Raw genomic sequence first — 14933 nt, forward strand, 5'->3', positions numbered from 1 at the left:
CATCCACCCATCCATGCATCTATCCATGCATCTATCCATGCATCCATGCATCCATCCATCCATGCACCCAACCCATCCACCCATCCATGCATCCATCCACCTATCCATGGATCCATCCATCCACCCATACACCCATCCACCCATCCATGGATCCATGCATCCATCCACCCACCCATGCACGCATGCATCCATCCATCCATGCATCCATCCACCCATCCATGCATCCATCCATGCATCTATCCATCCATGCATCCATCCACCCACCCATCCATGCATCCACCCACCCATCCATGCATCCATCCACCCATCCATGCATCCACCCACCCATCCACTCATCCATGCATGCATGCATCCACCCATCCATGCATCCATCCACCCATCCATGCATCTATCCATGCATCCACCCACCCATCCATGCATCCATCCATGCATCCATGCATGCATGCATGTATGCATCCATCCATCCATGCATCCATCCACTCATCCATCCACCCATCCATGCATCCATCCACCCATCCACACATCCATCCATGCATCCATCCACCCATCCACCCATGCATGCATGCATGCATGCATGCATCCATCCATGTATCCATCCACCCATCCATGCATCCATCCATGCATCTATCCATCCATCAATGCATCCACCCACCCATCCATGCATCCACCCACCCACCCATCCATGCATCCATGCATGCATGCATGCATGCATCCACCCATCCATGCATCCATCCACCCATCCACCCATCCATGCATGCATGCATCCATCCATCCATGCATCCATCCACCCATCCATGGATCCATCCACCTATCCATGCATCCATTCACCCATCCACCCATCCCCATCCATCCACCCATCCATGGATCCATGCATCCATCCATGCATCCATCCACCCATCCATGCATCCATTCACCCATCCGTGCATCCATCCACCCATCCATGCATCCATCTACCCATCCATGGATCCACCCATCCATGGATCCATCCATCCATGCATGCATGCATCCATCCATGCATCCATCCACCCATCCATCCACTCATCCATCCATCCACCCATCCATGCATGCATCCATCCATGCATCCATCCACTCATCCATCCACTCATCCATCCATCCACCCATCCATGCATGCATCCGTCTACCCATCCATGCATCTATCCATCCATGCATCCATCCATCCACCCATACACCCATCCACCCATCCATGGATCCATGCATCCATCCATGCATCCATCCATCCATCCATGCATCCATCCACTCATCCATCCACCCATCCACCCATCCATGCATCCATCCACCCATCCACGCATCCATTCATGCATCCATCCACCCATCCATGCATCCATCCACCCATCCACCCATCCATGCATGCATCCATCCATCCATGCATCCATCCATCCATCCATGCATCTATCCATGCATCCATGGATCCATGCATCCATCCATCCAAACACCCACTCTTCCATTCGTCCATCTATCCATCCACACATCCACTGGACATAAAGCCGTGTATGAATGAGGCAGTCATGCCCCCTGCCTCAGTAAGTCTCATAGGCTAAAGGAGATAAAATTCTCTGGTCAAGCCTGGGTCATTCATCCACTTTTTTTTGCCAGAGGAGGATGGGACAAGTTTTGCCAAAATTGTGTCACGAGTAGTTTCCCAAAGGAACACCCTGGGATGCTGTTATCAGAAGCAGGGAACGATTCCAAGTAGGAAAAATCAACAGATGTCTACCTGATTAGAGGATGGGGAATGAGAAAGGACACGTGAGGGTGACAGCAACCCTTATTTTTTTTTCTATTTAAGGGTAGACTGGTTCCTTTGTTTATCCCTGACCACACTTCAGGGTCCTGTCCTAAGGACCCCAGAGCACCCACCTCCTTCTAGATACTTGGCTCTAAGTGTCCCAGTCTGGGTCATCACTCTCCCCTCCTCCATCTACATTTATCAGATGCCCTAAGATGTGTGTTGGGATACATCCAGTGTAGCTGTCCTTACGGTTAGGAACCAATGAACAGGATCATTTTCTGCTCTGACAACCAGAAACTCTGGTTTCTGGAACCCTGGGAGTTGGCAAGTCCTGAGCCCAGCGTGGGTCCCTGAAATGAGAGTCTAAACCAGTGCTACTCATCCCTGACCACACGCTGGAAGCATCTGGGGGGAGCTTTTACAAAACCCTGATGCCCAGGCCCTGTGTTCTAGCATTCTGATTATAACTGGTCTCCGGTGGGGCCCAGCCATTGCATGTTTAAACAGCTCTCCAGGTGATTCTAATGCACAGCTTGGGTTAAGAACCACTGGTCTCAGTGCCATTTGGAACCCCCTATTCATTGCTGTGTCTCTTTGCTTCCAGGATACACGCATGATGAGGGTAGAGATGCCGTCCTGTTGATGGCTGCATCCCTGAGATCTGTAGCAGCTCAGGTACCTGGCAGGTGCTCAGTGAATGGTTGTGGAATGAATGACAATCGCTAGCTTTGCACAAATGCCTTCATGGAGCAGAGCGGTGAGAATGTGAAGGATGCACATTCTCAGTTCTTTCTGGCACAGGGGGAAGGATTTGAGTCATTCCCCATGTGAGGTCAAGTTGTGGCTCTCTGGGAATCTTTGAACCTCCCCCATCTAATCTTCTGATGCAGAGATTTTCAACACTGCATGCACTTTAGATCCGTCTGAGGTCATTGGGGAAAAACAAACGGACAAACAAACAAAAAACTTTGGATGTTCTGGTTCCGTGGGCCCGGAGTGAAGCCTAGGCACATTTAACAAGTGTTCCGGGTAATTCTAACATGCTGTACGGGTCGAAGACCACTGTTCTACTCTCCCTTTCTGCTCCCATGAGTCTATTTTCTGACATCAGCTAACTTGGTCCGAGACCCCTGGAACTGTTTTATGGGGGTGGGGGTGGTACTGGATTCCTATGTAGCGTTCCCCAAATGTACCTGTTCACGACATTCACATTGGGTGCTTATTTAAAAATACACATTCCTGGGGCGCCTGGGTGGCTCAGTCGGTTAAGCATCTGACTTCAGCTCCGGTCATGATCTCATGGTTCGTGAGTTCGAGCCCTGCGTTGGGCTCTGTGCTGCTATGATAGTTGGGAGCCTGGAGCCTGCTTCAGAGTCTGTGTCTCTCCCTCTCTCTCTGCCCCTCCCCTGCTTGCGCTCTGTCTCTCTCAAAAATAAATAAACATTAAAATAAATAAAAATAAAAACACACACACTCCTGAGCCTCTGCTCCAGACTTTCGGAATCAGAATCGGAAGCTCCACGGAGAGGCCTGGGATCTGTCTTTATAACAAGTGTCCAGGTGACTCGTTACCTGCCCACCTCTCTGAATGCACTGCCCTCTTTGCTTGGCAACACAGCCAGCCCCTTCTTGCTTTAGGATTCATTCCTTTGGTTCCTGCTGCCCGAACACTCTTTCCCCAGATCGGTTAGGTTCATCCAAATGTCCCCTCCCAGAGAGGCCCTACGTGACCACCCAAGAGAATAAGGCCTCTCCAACAGCCAGCCCTTACCCCAGACCCCTGGCGATTCCCTCCGGACACTGTTCAAGATGATCTCTGTCCTTTTGTTTATCGCCTTCATGCCCGCCCCTACCCCCACCTTGAACGTCCCAGGTCGTTAGTGTCTGGGTCACGCTGGGTCCGGCACCAGGCACACGGTAGGTGGGCAACGAGGTATAGATGTCAGAGTGAGGCTTGTGCTCTCAGAGTACCTCGCGTTCTTTCTCAGGTCCTGGGAACCTGCGGTCAGGGGTACACAAGTGACTGTAGGTCAATATCATGCCACAGCTGTGGGCACCCAGAGGCACCTGGAGACTCAGTCTGCCATGGAAGGGATTGGTTCCCCCCCCTCCCCCGCTTAGAGGAGAAAGGAGGGAAAAGATTGGGAGCAGCTGGGCAACACTACAGGTGGCAGAGGCTTTGGCGTTGGGTCCTGGGTCCCGCAGAGCGCGCAGCCTCGCCCGCGGGGAGGGGGGAAGGAGGAGGCCCCCAGCTCGGCCCGGCCGGTGGCTAAGCGCGGTGCCCGGGCGGTGCGGCCGCAGCCGGGGGAGGGGGGGGGGCGGTCTCCTTCCTCCCCGGCGCCGGCCGGCCAGCCCCTCCCCCCACCTCGCGCCCTCCCCCGAGTCCCCGGTGGCGGCCCCGCCCCCGCCGGCCCGGCCGCCCTGTCCCCGCCTCCCCCGCCGCGGGCCGCAACAGGTGCCTCCCGGAGCAGGAAGCTCGCGCCGCAGCCGCCTCCGCCGCCGCTCAGCTCCCCGGGCGCGTCCAGCAGCCGCTGCGCCAGCGCGCCATCCCCGGGCCCGCGTGCGTCCCCGCGAGGACAGCGACCCCGCCGCTGCCGCCGCCTCTCGGGCCCGCTTCCTGCCCCCTTCGCACCCCCGGGCGAGGGTGCCCAGGAGCAGGCCGAGGCCGCGCTCGCCCCCGGCCCCGCCACCCTCCCGCCGCTTTGCGCGCCATGGACGCCCCGGAGCCGCAGCCCGACCCCGACGGCGGGGACGCCCCAGGCCACGAGCCCGGGGGCAGCCCCCAAGACGAGTTCGACTTCTCCATCCTCTTCGACTATGACTATTTGAATCCTATCGAAGGTCGGTGGAGGCTCCCCCGGCCTGGCCCCCTGAGCCCGGGCGGGGGCTCGGGCCCGCGGAGTGGACACAGGACCCCTCTGTGCTCCCGATGTCACACTTCCCGGGGCGGGGGGTGGGGTGGGGAGGGAGGGGTGCGTCTCCCCAGGTGAGAGGGAGGGCACGAGGCATCTGGGACTGCTGCCACCCACCCTTAGGGGGCGGTAGGCTCACTCTTGCCCAGTAGGGCGTCAGTCTGCAGTTACTCGGGTCTCCTCCCTGGGGGTCGCCGGTAGCCGAGCAAAAGGTGGCAAGGGGCTCAGCTGGCCCCCAGCTGCAGGGTCGTCGGAGGGGAAAGGAAGTGATTTGCCTCTGGACGGAGGCGGTGGGGAAGCCAGAGAATGGAGTTAGCAGGGAGGGAACCAGGGCACAGAGAGGTGGCAACGGATTCTCCTCTGTGAACAGCGCCTGGGAGCCGAGTTTGTCGGGAACTTTGTGCTGAAACTAATGAAGAGGTTGTCTGCGCCTTCAGACGCAGGAGGTTCAGATGCTGGAGGTTGGCGCGACTTCACTGTTAGGAAGCCTGACCGTTTCCTCCCTGGTGTCGGCCGCCAGCTTTTGCGAGTCCCCCTAAAGGGATCAGTCTGAGCTTTGTTAAACGGTGATCCCTTGCCCCGCTGCCCTAATGGATGTGGGGTTCGGGGAAAGGCTGGCCTGCGGATTGGATTCAGGCAGAAGCCTATTCCTGCCTAAACTAGCTGTCAGTGTATGTGCTGAAGGGCCCTCTGTGGCTGGGGACTTCCCCAGGCTGGGCCGGCGCTTTTGCTTACCAGGAGCATTCGTCAGAAGGAAAAGGAGGTCGCATGCGGAACCTCGCTGTATTTTTCTGGTTAACAGGTTGTCTTGGAAAAAAACAACAAAAAAAAAAACCACCCAACTGGGCTTCCTGATTTTGACAGCCCAGCCCAGGGCTTGTCAAAGCCTCCGGGGGCAGGCCTGTTGGTAACTTCCAGATGCACAGGGGCTTGGCCGCATCCGGAGGGCAGGAAGGGGTTGTGTAGGAGGACTTCTCACAGACTTTTGGGGGCTTGGCGTTTCCCAGAGATGCTGTGTTAGGCAGGCGAATGAGAACTTTTCACTTTCCTTCCTTCGCTGTCTTCACTGACCACCTTAGGTGAGGGGCGTTTGCTTTGACTTGGATACCGAGTGAAGATGATAGCTGGTAATCGTTCTGAATTTTGGCTGGAGATGGAAATAATTAGCAAGCAAAAGAGACCAGTCTTCTCGAGTTGCAATCTGGAGGCCATCCTTTGCTTTGAAAAGACACAATTAAGAATCTGCAAGTGATCGCTTTAAGGTCCCTTTAACATCCGTGGTCTTTGTTTGGTAAGATTAAAGTCATGTTTTGCAGAGAACTAATACACCCCTCCCAGATTCACAATCAGCTAACTTTTTTTTTTTTTTTTTTGCACGGGGGAGATTTCCGGGGAAATAGTTTCCAAGCCAAATCTGATGGGAGGTGCTTTTTATAGTTTTTTTTGGCAAGTGGTGCTTGGTGGCCGCCAGATGGGTGTCTAAATGGCCACAGTGGAAGCCCTGGAATCATTTAAAAAAACCAACAAACTTTATTTTTTTGGTAACAGTTTGAGATTCACAGAAAAGTTGTCAAGACAGTACAGGGAGTTCCCATATACTGAGCACCCGGGGCCCCGTTTTATTAACATCTTATATCAGTACGGGTATATTTGTTATCATTCATGATCCAATATTGATGCGTCATGATGAACTAAAGTCCATACTTTATTCAGATTCAAGTGGTCTTTGTTATTTTTTTTTTATTTTTTTGGGAACTTGAGTTTTGAGGAGCACCGGTTAGATATACCGTAGAATTGTGCCCGACTTAGGGTCTTTCTGATGTTTCTCTCCTGGAAGGACTTGGGTCTATGGGTTTTAGAGAGGAGGACCACGCAGGTGAAGTGACTGTTTCCATCGCATCATATCAAGGGTACCTAGTATCGGCTTGATTGATCAGTGTTGATAATCGACCTTGATCAACTTGGCCACAGTAGTGCTTGTCAGGTTTCTGTGTCGTAAAGTTACTCCTTTCTAAACTTGGCTCTTGGGAAAGAATTTCCTATGTGCGCCACCCCGCCCCCCTTACGGAGTGGGGAGTTTGCTCTGGAATCTGTAAATAATGCTTCCTTGCTGGGAGCACAGAAGCATCATGGCCGAAGAACAGAGCGGGTGTGAGCCTTGAGAGGCTAAGCGAGCTCTTCCAGATGTGGGTCTGGCTCTGGCTTACTCGGATGTTCATGGGGTCACCTCTCTGCTTCTGAACGGTGGCTCTCTCCGAGGGCTGCCACTAGCCTTTAGCTTGCTACTGGGCTTTGTCCCAGGCGACAATATATTGGCGATGCATGTGAGGGCTACCCTTAACTCTGTGCATGAATGAGCTTGGCAAGAGTCCAGGGAGGAAGGAGCCCGCTAATGGGACCGACGTTGTCAGAACTGGATGACGGGACTTACGGATTTTGGGAAATTTGGATGCTTGTTTTATGGAACTGTAACATTGTAGCATATGCCTTTTAGCTCCTGTAATAACCCGCCAACCCTAGCCGGTGGGCACTGTGGTCACCCTCATTTTACAGAGGAGGCACCGAGGCACAGACCGGTGGAGGAATCTTCCCAACAGAGCAGAGCCGGTAAATGGCAAAGTTGAACCCCGAACCTGGCCCTCTTGTTTCAGAGCCAGCATTCGGAACCACTGTGTGAGGGTTCACTATTCCTTTATCTGATGAGAGTTACGTAGAGCCGTTTGTAAAGGGCCTGGCACTTTGGCAAGACTGGAGTTGAAAACATTTACCACCAGAGTGACCCTGGGCGAGTCATTTAACCTCTCCGGACCTTGGTTCGCTTATCTGTCGAAAGCTGAAATACTACTACCCTCACAGGATTATTTGCCTTGAATGGCTTGACCCGTTTAAATCAATACAGAGTGTGATTTGTTATGAGCATTTTATTAAACCCTTGGCTCTGTTAATGGAGGTGCTCAGTTAATGTGAGCCGTTATTCATTTACTCCTCCAGCTAACTATTTGAGCACCTGTTGTGCCGACCCTATCAGGAATACCTCGTGTGTCATCTTCAGGATCGAAGTGTCTGTATTTTAATAGGTTCAGGAAGTGTCCACCCATGCCTGTTTTCTTGAGAGCTTTGAAGAGGAATGAGAGTTGAATTATGTCACAGACGTCTTAGGGTCTGTGGAAGAATATGGTTTTATTCTTCTTAGATCTCTTGTGCTCACTTACGAGACTTCCTAATATTGGAACATTACTGCCTTAAAGCCTGCTTGGTCACTGTGTATTATTTTCTTCTAGTGGTGGGGCTGGTGTCTGATAAAATCTCAGATTCCTGTCAGTGGTATTCATGAGCAATACTTGTCTGTAGTGTCCCTTTTGGTGTGTGGTTTGGATTTCTTTACTTTTCCATGCTCAGGAACAATGGATGCGTCGTTGGGACTGTCGCATTTCTAGAGTTGGGATAGAACTCCCCCATGAAGCCATCCGGGCCTGGTGCCTTTTTACAGGGTTGGGCTAGGATTGCTTTCTCCATCGTGTGTGGGGGAACTGGTCGGCTTGCACTTTGTTTGCTGGAGTCCATTTTGGTACGCCGTATCTTTCTAAGAAATCATCCACTTCATTTATCTAGGTTTTCAAATCTGCTGTAGAGGCAGGCAAAGTAGACTCTTCCTATACTTCACCGTCTCCCTCGGTTGAAAAAAGTAACAGAAGGAATGGGGACCACGCTGTGGGAGCCCCGACCTCCGCTACTGACCTCATCGTGGAGGGGAGGGACCTGTACGCGTTGTCAGTGGACAGATGAGAAGCTTAATTCCTTAGTGTGTGCTTGTGACTTCAGTGAAACGAATTATTCTCCCAATGTGTAAAACCCTGGGAGGGCTGGATGGCCCCTGGGAGTCCCCGTCCCCTCCAGGGTGCCACATCTCCTCCGGACCATCAGGGACTGACTCCTTGGGAGTGATCACTTCTGGGAGGCCTCAGTGGGTCTGATGGGTCCCTGCTTCACTTCCTCGGAAGCGAATGCAAATGGCACCAACCTTGACCCTTCAGAAAGGCAAATAGACTCCTGGCCGTTGCTTGTAGAGTCTGTTCCGGTGGTCCTTAAACTTGCTGGGTCACAGCCCTTGGAAAAGCGGACAAAAGCCACCCATCCTACATGCACCCGCTGTAGGAGTGCGTGTGCACAGGTATCCTATGTGTGCATGCCGCACGTGAGCATAACCCCTGCACGCCCCCTTCTGCCCTCCATGTGCCCTTTAGACCATTTTCAGGTAGAGTCCCAGACCCCACCGTAGTCCCTTCCCTCGTGTCACCTGCCCTTCCACTCAGGAACACCTGCTCTTACCCCATTCACAGGGGACAATTAAAACCTGATTCTTTCAGCAAATACTCCCTGAATGCTGGTTTTGTGCCAGGCCCTGTGGGGGTGTAGAGACCATCAGATGTGGTCCTGCCCTTGCCTGGCCCCGGGGCCAATGTGGGACAGGGCCTGGTAAACAAATAGGGACAAATGAAGTGCTGGGATATGGTATCATGAGGTGTTTTTGGTGCTTACTAAAAATAGAGTTCTACCCTAAGCAAGCAGTCTCGCTGAACACATGTGACATTCAGAGACATTGCCGTCTGCGTCGAATTAAGGACAGGCCTTATTAAGCCTGCTTTGTGCAAATAGCGTCTCCAGGTGCAGCTGGAAAGGTGGAATGAAGGCGAGGACTGAGCGGTGGCCTTGTCAGGGAGGCGAGGGAAATGGGGAGAAAGTTGCCCTAACCATTCTTCACTATTGAACACCTGTCATCCACGCTTCCAAATTAAAGGCCCTCTGTTCTTGAGGCGACCGGGAGGGAGGCTCTTCAAACCTTGGAGCAGTGTTATTTGGGTTGGTTCCCAAGGCCTTCTGATCCTGTAAGGGGATGAGGTTGAATATATTTGAAAAAAGGCAGCATTGTGGCCCGTGGTTCTCAATCCTGGCTGCACTTGGGACCAGTGAAGTCAGACTCTTTTGGGGGGGGGGGGGTCCGTTGCCTTTACTGAGTCATGCAGCGGTAAATGGCAGGGCAGGCCTGGAACCCAAGCAGTTGGGGTCCCGAGTCCCTGCTGTCAGCACTACAACTCAGCCAGAATGTCACAGACTCTGGCTCTGAGGCGTCCCACGTATGGTAGCACGGGGTGCGTTCAGTCCTTATATTTGGTGTTTATAGCATTGTCAACTTTGCTGCTGTCCCAAGGGGATTATACCTGTGCGGCACAAATAAAAATGGTAAAGGACAGGAATTAAATGGGCCTTGTGCTATTGTCCCATTGCTTTCTGCATCCCGGTGGATTATTGTGCATGCCTCCCGGGGTGCCTGTTCCTCCAGCTCCAAAGGCGCAGCGAGTCAGACCGCCAGATCTGAAATCAGAAAACCCTGACTTGAAATTCTGACGTTGTGGCCTCCTGCCTGCGTGACCTTGGCCAGTAAAAGTACCTGGCGTTAGTAAGTGCCCCATCAGTAATTTCCAAATGAATGGATGAGAAGTTGAATAATTTCTTCATGATGGTCCACCTACGGGTGGGGGTGCGATTTTGCTTCTCGGGGTTTGTGTTTTCTCACGGGGGCGGGGGCGGGGGGCGGGGGATGGTGGTGGCAAAGCTCACCTGCTGGACCAGATGTGCGGCTACCAGGAGGCGGGCTGTGCGCAGATGGGCTGGTGCTGGCAGTGGTGATGGGCTTTGAGGGAGCGTCCAGTTCTCCTGACTTCCTGAGGGCCTTGGCTCCTTGGAAGGGACGACCTTCACCTTGGGTGAATTCTGAGCCTTAAGGGAAGGGCTGAAGAGTCCGGTCCTTGGCGAGGAGCCCCTGGCTGTCGGGCTTGAGTGGGCGTTACAGCAAGGTGTCTTACTTAAGGCACCTTCCATTCTGACTCGAAAAACTCTCGTCTGGCTCCTGTCTCAGCTCTAGAACTTGGCCGTCTGCAAAAACTTTCTCAAGTGTCCAGACTCCGGGGCTTGGATTTGTCCTGTGGCTGCCTCTCTTGGGGAGGCAGGGTTTCCCCAGGTGCCCTGCCCCGGCCCCCTGGGACCCTTGAGCCAGGGCCAGGAAGGAGCAGCCCTGGAGCGTGCAGTATGATGGATTCTTGTGGCTTCCCCCCGTGAAGGGACTTCCTCCTGCTCTCCTCCCCAGCACAGGAAATAGCCGCAGCAGCCTTCGCAGAGCTCCAGCCAAACTTAGCTTCCTCAGGCTGGCGTGAGGGTTTTTTTGTTTTTTGTTTTTTTTTTTTTTTGCTGATGGTTCAAACTGAGCTCAGGGAAGGAGGCAAGATGTGACCCGGGGGCTCTTCCTGGGAAGGGTCTGGGGCCGTCTGCTTCTCTACCTGGAGCAGAGCCCCCTATGGGTTCCCCCAAAACAAGAAGATTTTGTGCTGCACTTGAATGATGAACTTTTCCCACAAGAGGGAAACAGAGATAATGATAATTGACTCTCACGTTCCCATCACCCAGCTTCAATAATTACCAGCATCAGGCTACCCTTCTCTCACCCCTCTCCACCCTGGACATATTCTCTACGCTGGGGGTGCGGGCCCCCCACTGCTTGAAACCAAATTCCAGATGGTTTAATATTTTGTTAATAACTAGAGCAGTCGGTAGCTCTCAAAGACAAGGACTCAGGGACCAGTCAGACGACATTATCAGACCTAAAACAGCACAATAATGGCTTAATTTCAGATATCTAGTTTCAGATTTCTTGCTTGTGTCACAAGTATCTTTTTGCTGTGAACTCGTTTGAACCAAGATCCAAACAAGATCTTCACGTTGTATCTGGTTGAGGGGACCGTGGCGTCTCTTTTATTCTAGGAAAGTCCCCATCAGTCTGTTTTCTTGCTATTTGTTGAAGAAGCAGGGTCGGTTCTCCACATGCCGGACTCTTTTAACAGGTTCCTCTGTCCTTTGCATTTCTTATAAACCGGCATTCAGATGGAAAGCCCCCTGCCTTGGATTTTACATGCCTTCCCCCAACATCTCCCCCCCCCCCCGCCCCCCCCCCCCCGCCCCATGTGGGGGAGGGGATATAGCTTTCCAGGGCAGACTAAGCTGTGAACAGAACCAAGAGATGGCCTTTCCTCCGAGTTGGCATTTGGGACTCTCCCTGCCTCCTCCTCGAAGGTTTGGGGAGAGAACCCGTTTTCTCCCCTGGGCCTGTTTGAGTTTAAATGCATTTCTAAAAGCCAGCCCTTCCCATGTGAATTTTAATTGAGCCGTGGCTGGGGGAGCTTTCTGAAGGGAAGAAAGTCGCCTGCAAAGCTCAGGATTTATAAAGGTCCTTATCAAAACAAACCTGCTTGGGCATGCCTGCAAAAGGGGGGATGTGGAATGAAGAGGGGAAGAACTTGGTCTGCAGCGCCTGTAACCGTGTCTGTAAAGACTACAGAAAGGGGCTGTTTACCTGTGTGATGGGAGGAAGATGGGCTGCAGGTCTGAGGCCCGCAGTGGGGGACCACCCCTCCGTTGCCCCGGAGGAAGGAGGAATGTCCTGAATGGCTGGGGTTGGCAGGGCCACTGATCAAGTGTGCCTGCCTCTGGGAGCGTGGCACCAACATGAAAACTGGGGGGAAAGTGTACATAAAGAACCTGTCAGTCCATCAGCTTTTAATTTTAAATCTCTGCCCCTGGCCCAGTTCGGGGGCCCCCGCTGTTCTCCAGGGGAAGTTTCCACCTGGATTTCAGGTTGGCTCTAGGAAAGGTGGCAATCGGCTTTTCAGGCAGTGCCAGGGGCTTGGGACTCAAATAGGGGTGTGGCTCCGAGGGGCTGGCATGAAGGTGAGGGGTCTTTGCTGCGCTGGTTAGAACGTGTGACCCCACCCACGTTCCCTCCCCCCCACCGCCCCGTGCAGGCCTTTGACGGAGAGGTGGGTTAGCCCCAGCGAGCCTTGTTTCTGAGGCAGGATTATCTGAAGTCTATTTCTGGTTCTGACCGGATCTTTCCTTCTCGTTTTGGTGAGGAAGCTGTCGGAGCCTTGCTCTCGGTCACGCACCACATGACAAGTGTGGAGGGACGGACTCTCCTGTTAGAAATGGACCTCATTGAAGTCAAGTTTGATGTCAAATGGCAGTCTTCTTTATTGTTTTTATTTCTTTAAAATTTTTTTTAATGTTTATTTATTTCTGAGAGGCAGAGAGAGAGAGAGAGAGAGAGACAGAGCACAAGTGGGGGAGGGGCAGAGAGAGAAGGAGACACGGAATCCGAAGCAGCTCCAGGCTCCCAGCTGTCAGCACACAGAGCCCGATGCGGGGCTCGAACTCACCGACTGTGAGGTCATGAGCTGAGCCAAAGTCGGACGCTCAACCGACTGAGCCACCCAGGCGCCCCACAGATGGTGGTCTTCTTGAAAAATGGAGGCAGTACAGTCTGCTGACTGGACACATGAATTACGGTGTCGTCATATGGGGGAGTGCTGCAAGGGGTTAAAAAAGAAACCGTGGCTGTGTATTAGCACCTAGTCTCTGAGAGGAGTCAGGCTGGGTGAGTCCTTCCGCCTGAGTTAGGGTTGCTGGCTGGGTAGGGCCACAGGGGAACCCTCGGGCAGAATGGAAATGTTCTAGATCTTGAGTGGTGGGCAGAACCAGGTACAGACACGTATGTAAAAAAGGCATGAGATGTACGTTTCATGCTTGTGCATTTTACTGCACCTAAATGATGTCTCAGTTTGAGGTCCAGCTCTGGCCCTGATGATCTTGTGACTTTGGGTGAATCCCTGTATCCTGAAGCCTCAGTTTCTCTGTAACGCAGAGGACTTGATAACACCTGCCTCCTGGCTGGGCGGGGGGCAGGGGGCGGGGGGCGGGGGGGGGGCGGGGGGGGTCGTAAGCTGCGGAGAAGGAGGTAGTACCCGTGAGAACTTGCGGCCCAGTGAAGATCAGCTATCCAATGAATAAAAATAGGAAGGTCTCTGAACTTCTCGAAAGTGGCAGGGGCCCATGGGATGACTAAACTAGCAGGAGGTGGTTCTTTGCACCCCAAGTTGAGAATGGAGATGACTCACGTCGGCTCGATGTCCGGGCTCTGCTGCCTCCGTCCAAAAGCTGACCTTATGCATGCGCGTTGCAGATTCCTTACACCTCTCTACCCCTCTCCAAAAGGAGTAGGTGTCCGCCTGTGGGTGCATGGGGGTTTGCAAACAGACATGCCCGCAGCCAGTCTGTAAGGCTTGCAAGTCGTCCTGGGTCTTGTGTCCTGGGCGCCTGGCCTCCTGGCAGCCTGCCTGGGAAGCAGGACGGAGCTCTCTTTTCTGTCCCGTCTGGTGAAGGCAGACAGCTGTCTTAGCTGGGGACAAGGTCAGCAAAGAGCATAGCGTTCAAGGTGGCTTTTTCCGGTGGTTCCACGTTGACGAGACAGGACGGTAAACTGCCTTTCTTCCCTTGCTGGCGTTTCTGGACCTGACTTATCTGGATGGAATTTCTCGCCTTTCGTGCCCTGCGTCTGTGTGTGTCATTTCTCGAGTGACGAATGCGACAACCTGGTTCTCTGGCATTAGAATACACACGATTCATTGATGGGGCATCCAACCCCTGTGCGCGTGTGCGTCTGGTGGGCGTGGTAGGGGCCTGGGGGGCTTTTGGGAAAGTTTGCTGGGCACTGAACTTCTTACTTGGAGGCAGCCTCTAGCGTTTCAAAGGTCTTTGCTACAGGCGCTGCAGGCCGCCAGACGACAAAGCTTCCCCTTCCTGCTCCTTTGGGTGATTGCTCACAGCACCCCCACCCCCACCCCCGCCCTCGGAGGTTAGGAGAGTCGTGGGGTGGCGGGAGGTAGGGCTCATTCCCTCCACCTTCTCCCCTTTCCTCCGCCTGTACTGTGTGGTGCCAGGTTGTGGCATCCCGAGTGCTGCCATGGCAACAGACTGTGTGACTCAAACCCAGGGCCTGCGACTCACAACACCTTGGGGTGTGAGCTCATCAGGTGGTGGGCCTGCCGCCTCAGACAGGGATGGCCCGCAGCCCCGGGGCCCCGTTGCCAGGCCGAGGGGCGTCTGGCTTCTGGGCCGTGACCTGACTCCTTGCCCCCAAGTCCTTCAGGCCTGAGAGCACTGGTTCTCCTCGTCCCCCTCCCCCCGGGCCTCCCCTCCCCCCAAGGACAGACCCTGTGTAGGTTCCCTAGCGGGGTTTCTATTTTGATCATTCTATTCTGCTTCCTGAAAATTCCACCCGCCCGTAGTTCTAGGCGGAGAAGATGTTCTCTTGCTGTTCCTTTTTTTTTTTTTTTTTCAAAAGCGATCTGTTGGCTGGTGGGTTGGCACTGAACAGCTGCCTCAGA

General features: G+C 53.5%; 1 protein-coding gene across 5 annotated transcripts in view; it reads left to right on the forward strand.

Moving 5' to 3' along the window:
• NFATC2 (nuclear factor of activated T cells 2) overlaps nt 1-14933 on the forward strand; it is a 157673-nt gene that overhangs the window by 15029 nt on the left and 127711 nt on the right. For 2 of the 5 annotated variants that reach the window (XM_019458135.2, XM_019458134.2), the window contains exon 1: nt 4221-4591. The exons of 2 other annotated variants lie outside the window; for them this stretch is intronic. In XM_019458135.2, coding sequence (XP_019313680.1) covers nt 4462-4591 — 130 coding nt within the window. In that variant the 5' untranslated portion in view covers nt 4221-4461. Of the gene's footprint in view, nt 1-4220; nt 4592-14933 lie in introns of those variants that run through there. One more of the 5 variants, XM_019458138.2, reaches the window with a different exon arrangement.

The sequence above is a fragment of the Panthera pardus genome, unplaced genomic scaffold (genome assembly GCF_024362965.1).
Source record: "Panthera pardus isolate Hobbes unplaced genomic scaffold, ASM2436296v1 HiC_scaffold_25, whole genome shotgun sequence".
In the NCBI taxonomy this organism is placed as follows: Eukaryota; Metazoa; Chordata; class Mammalia; order Carnivora; family Felidae; genus Panthera; species Panthera pardus.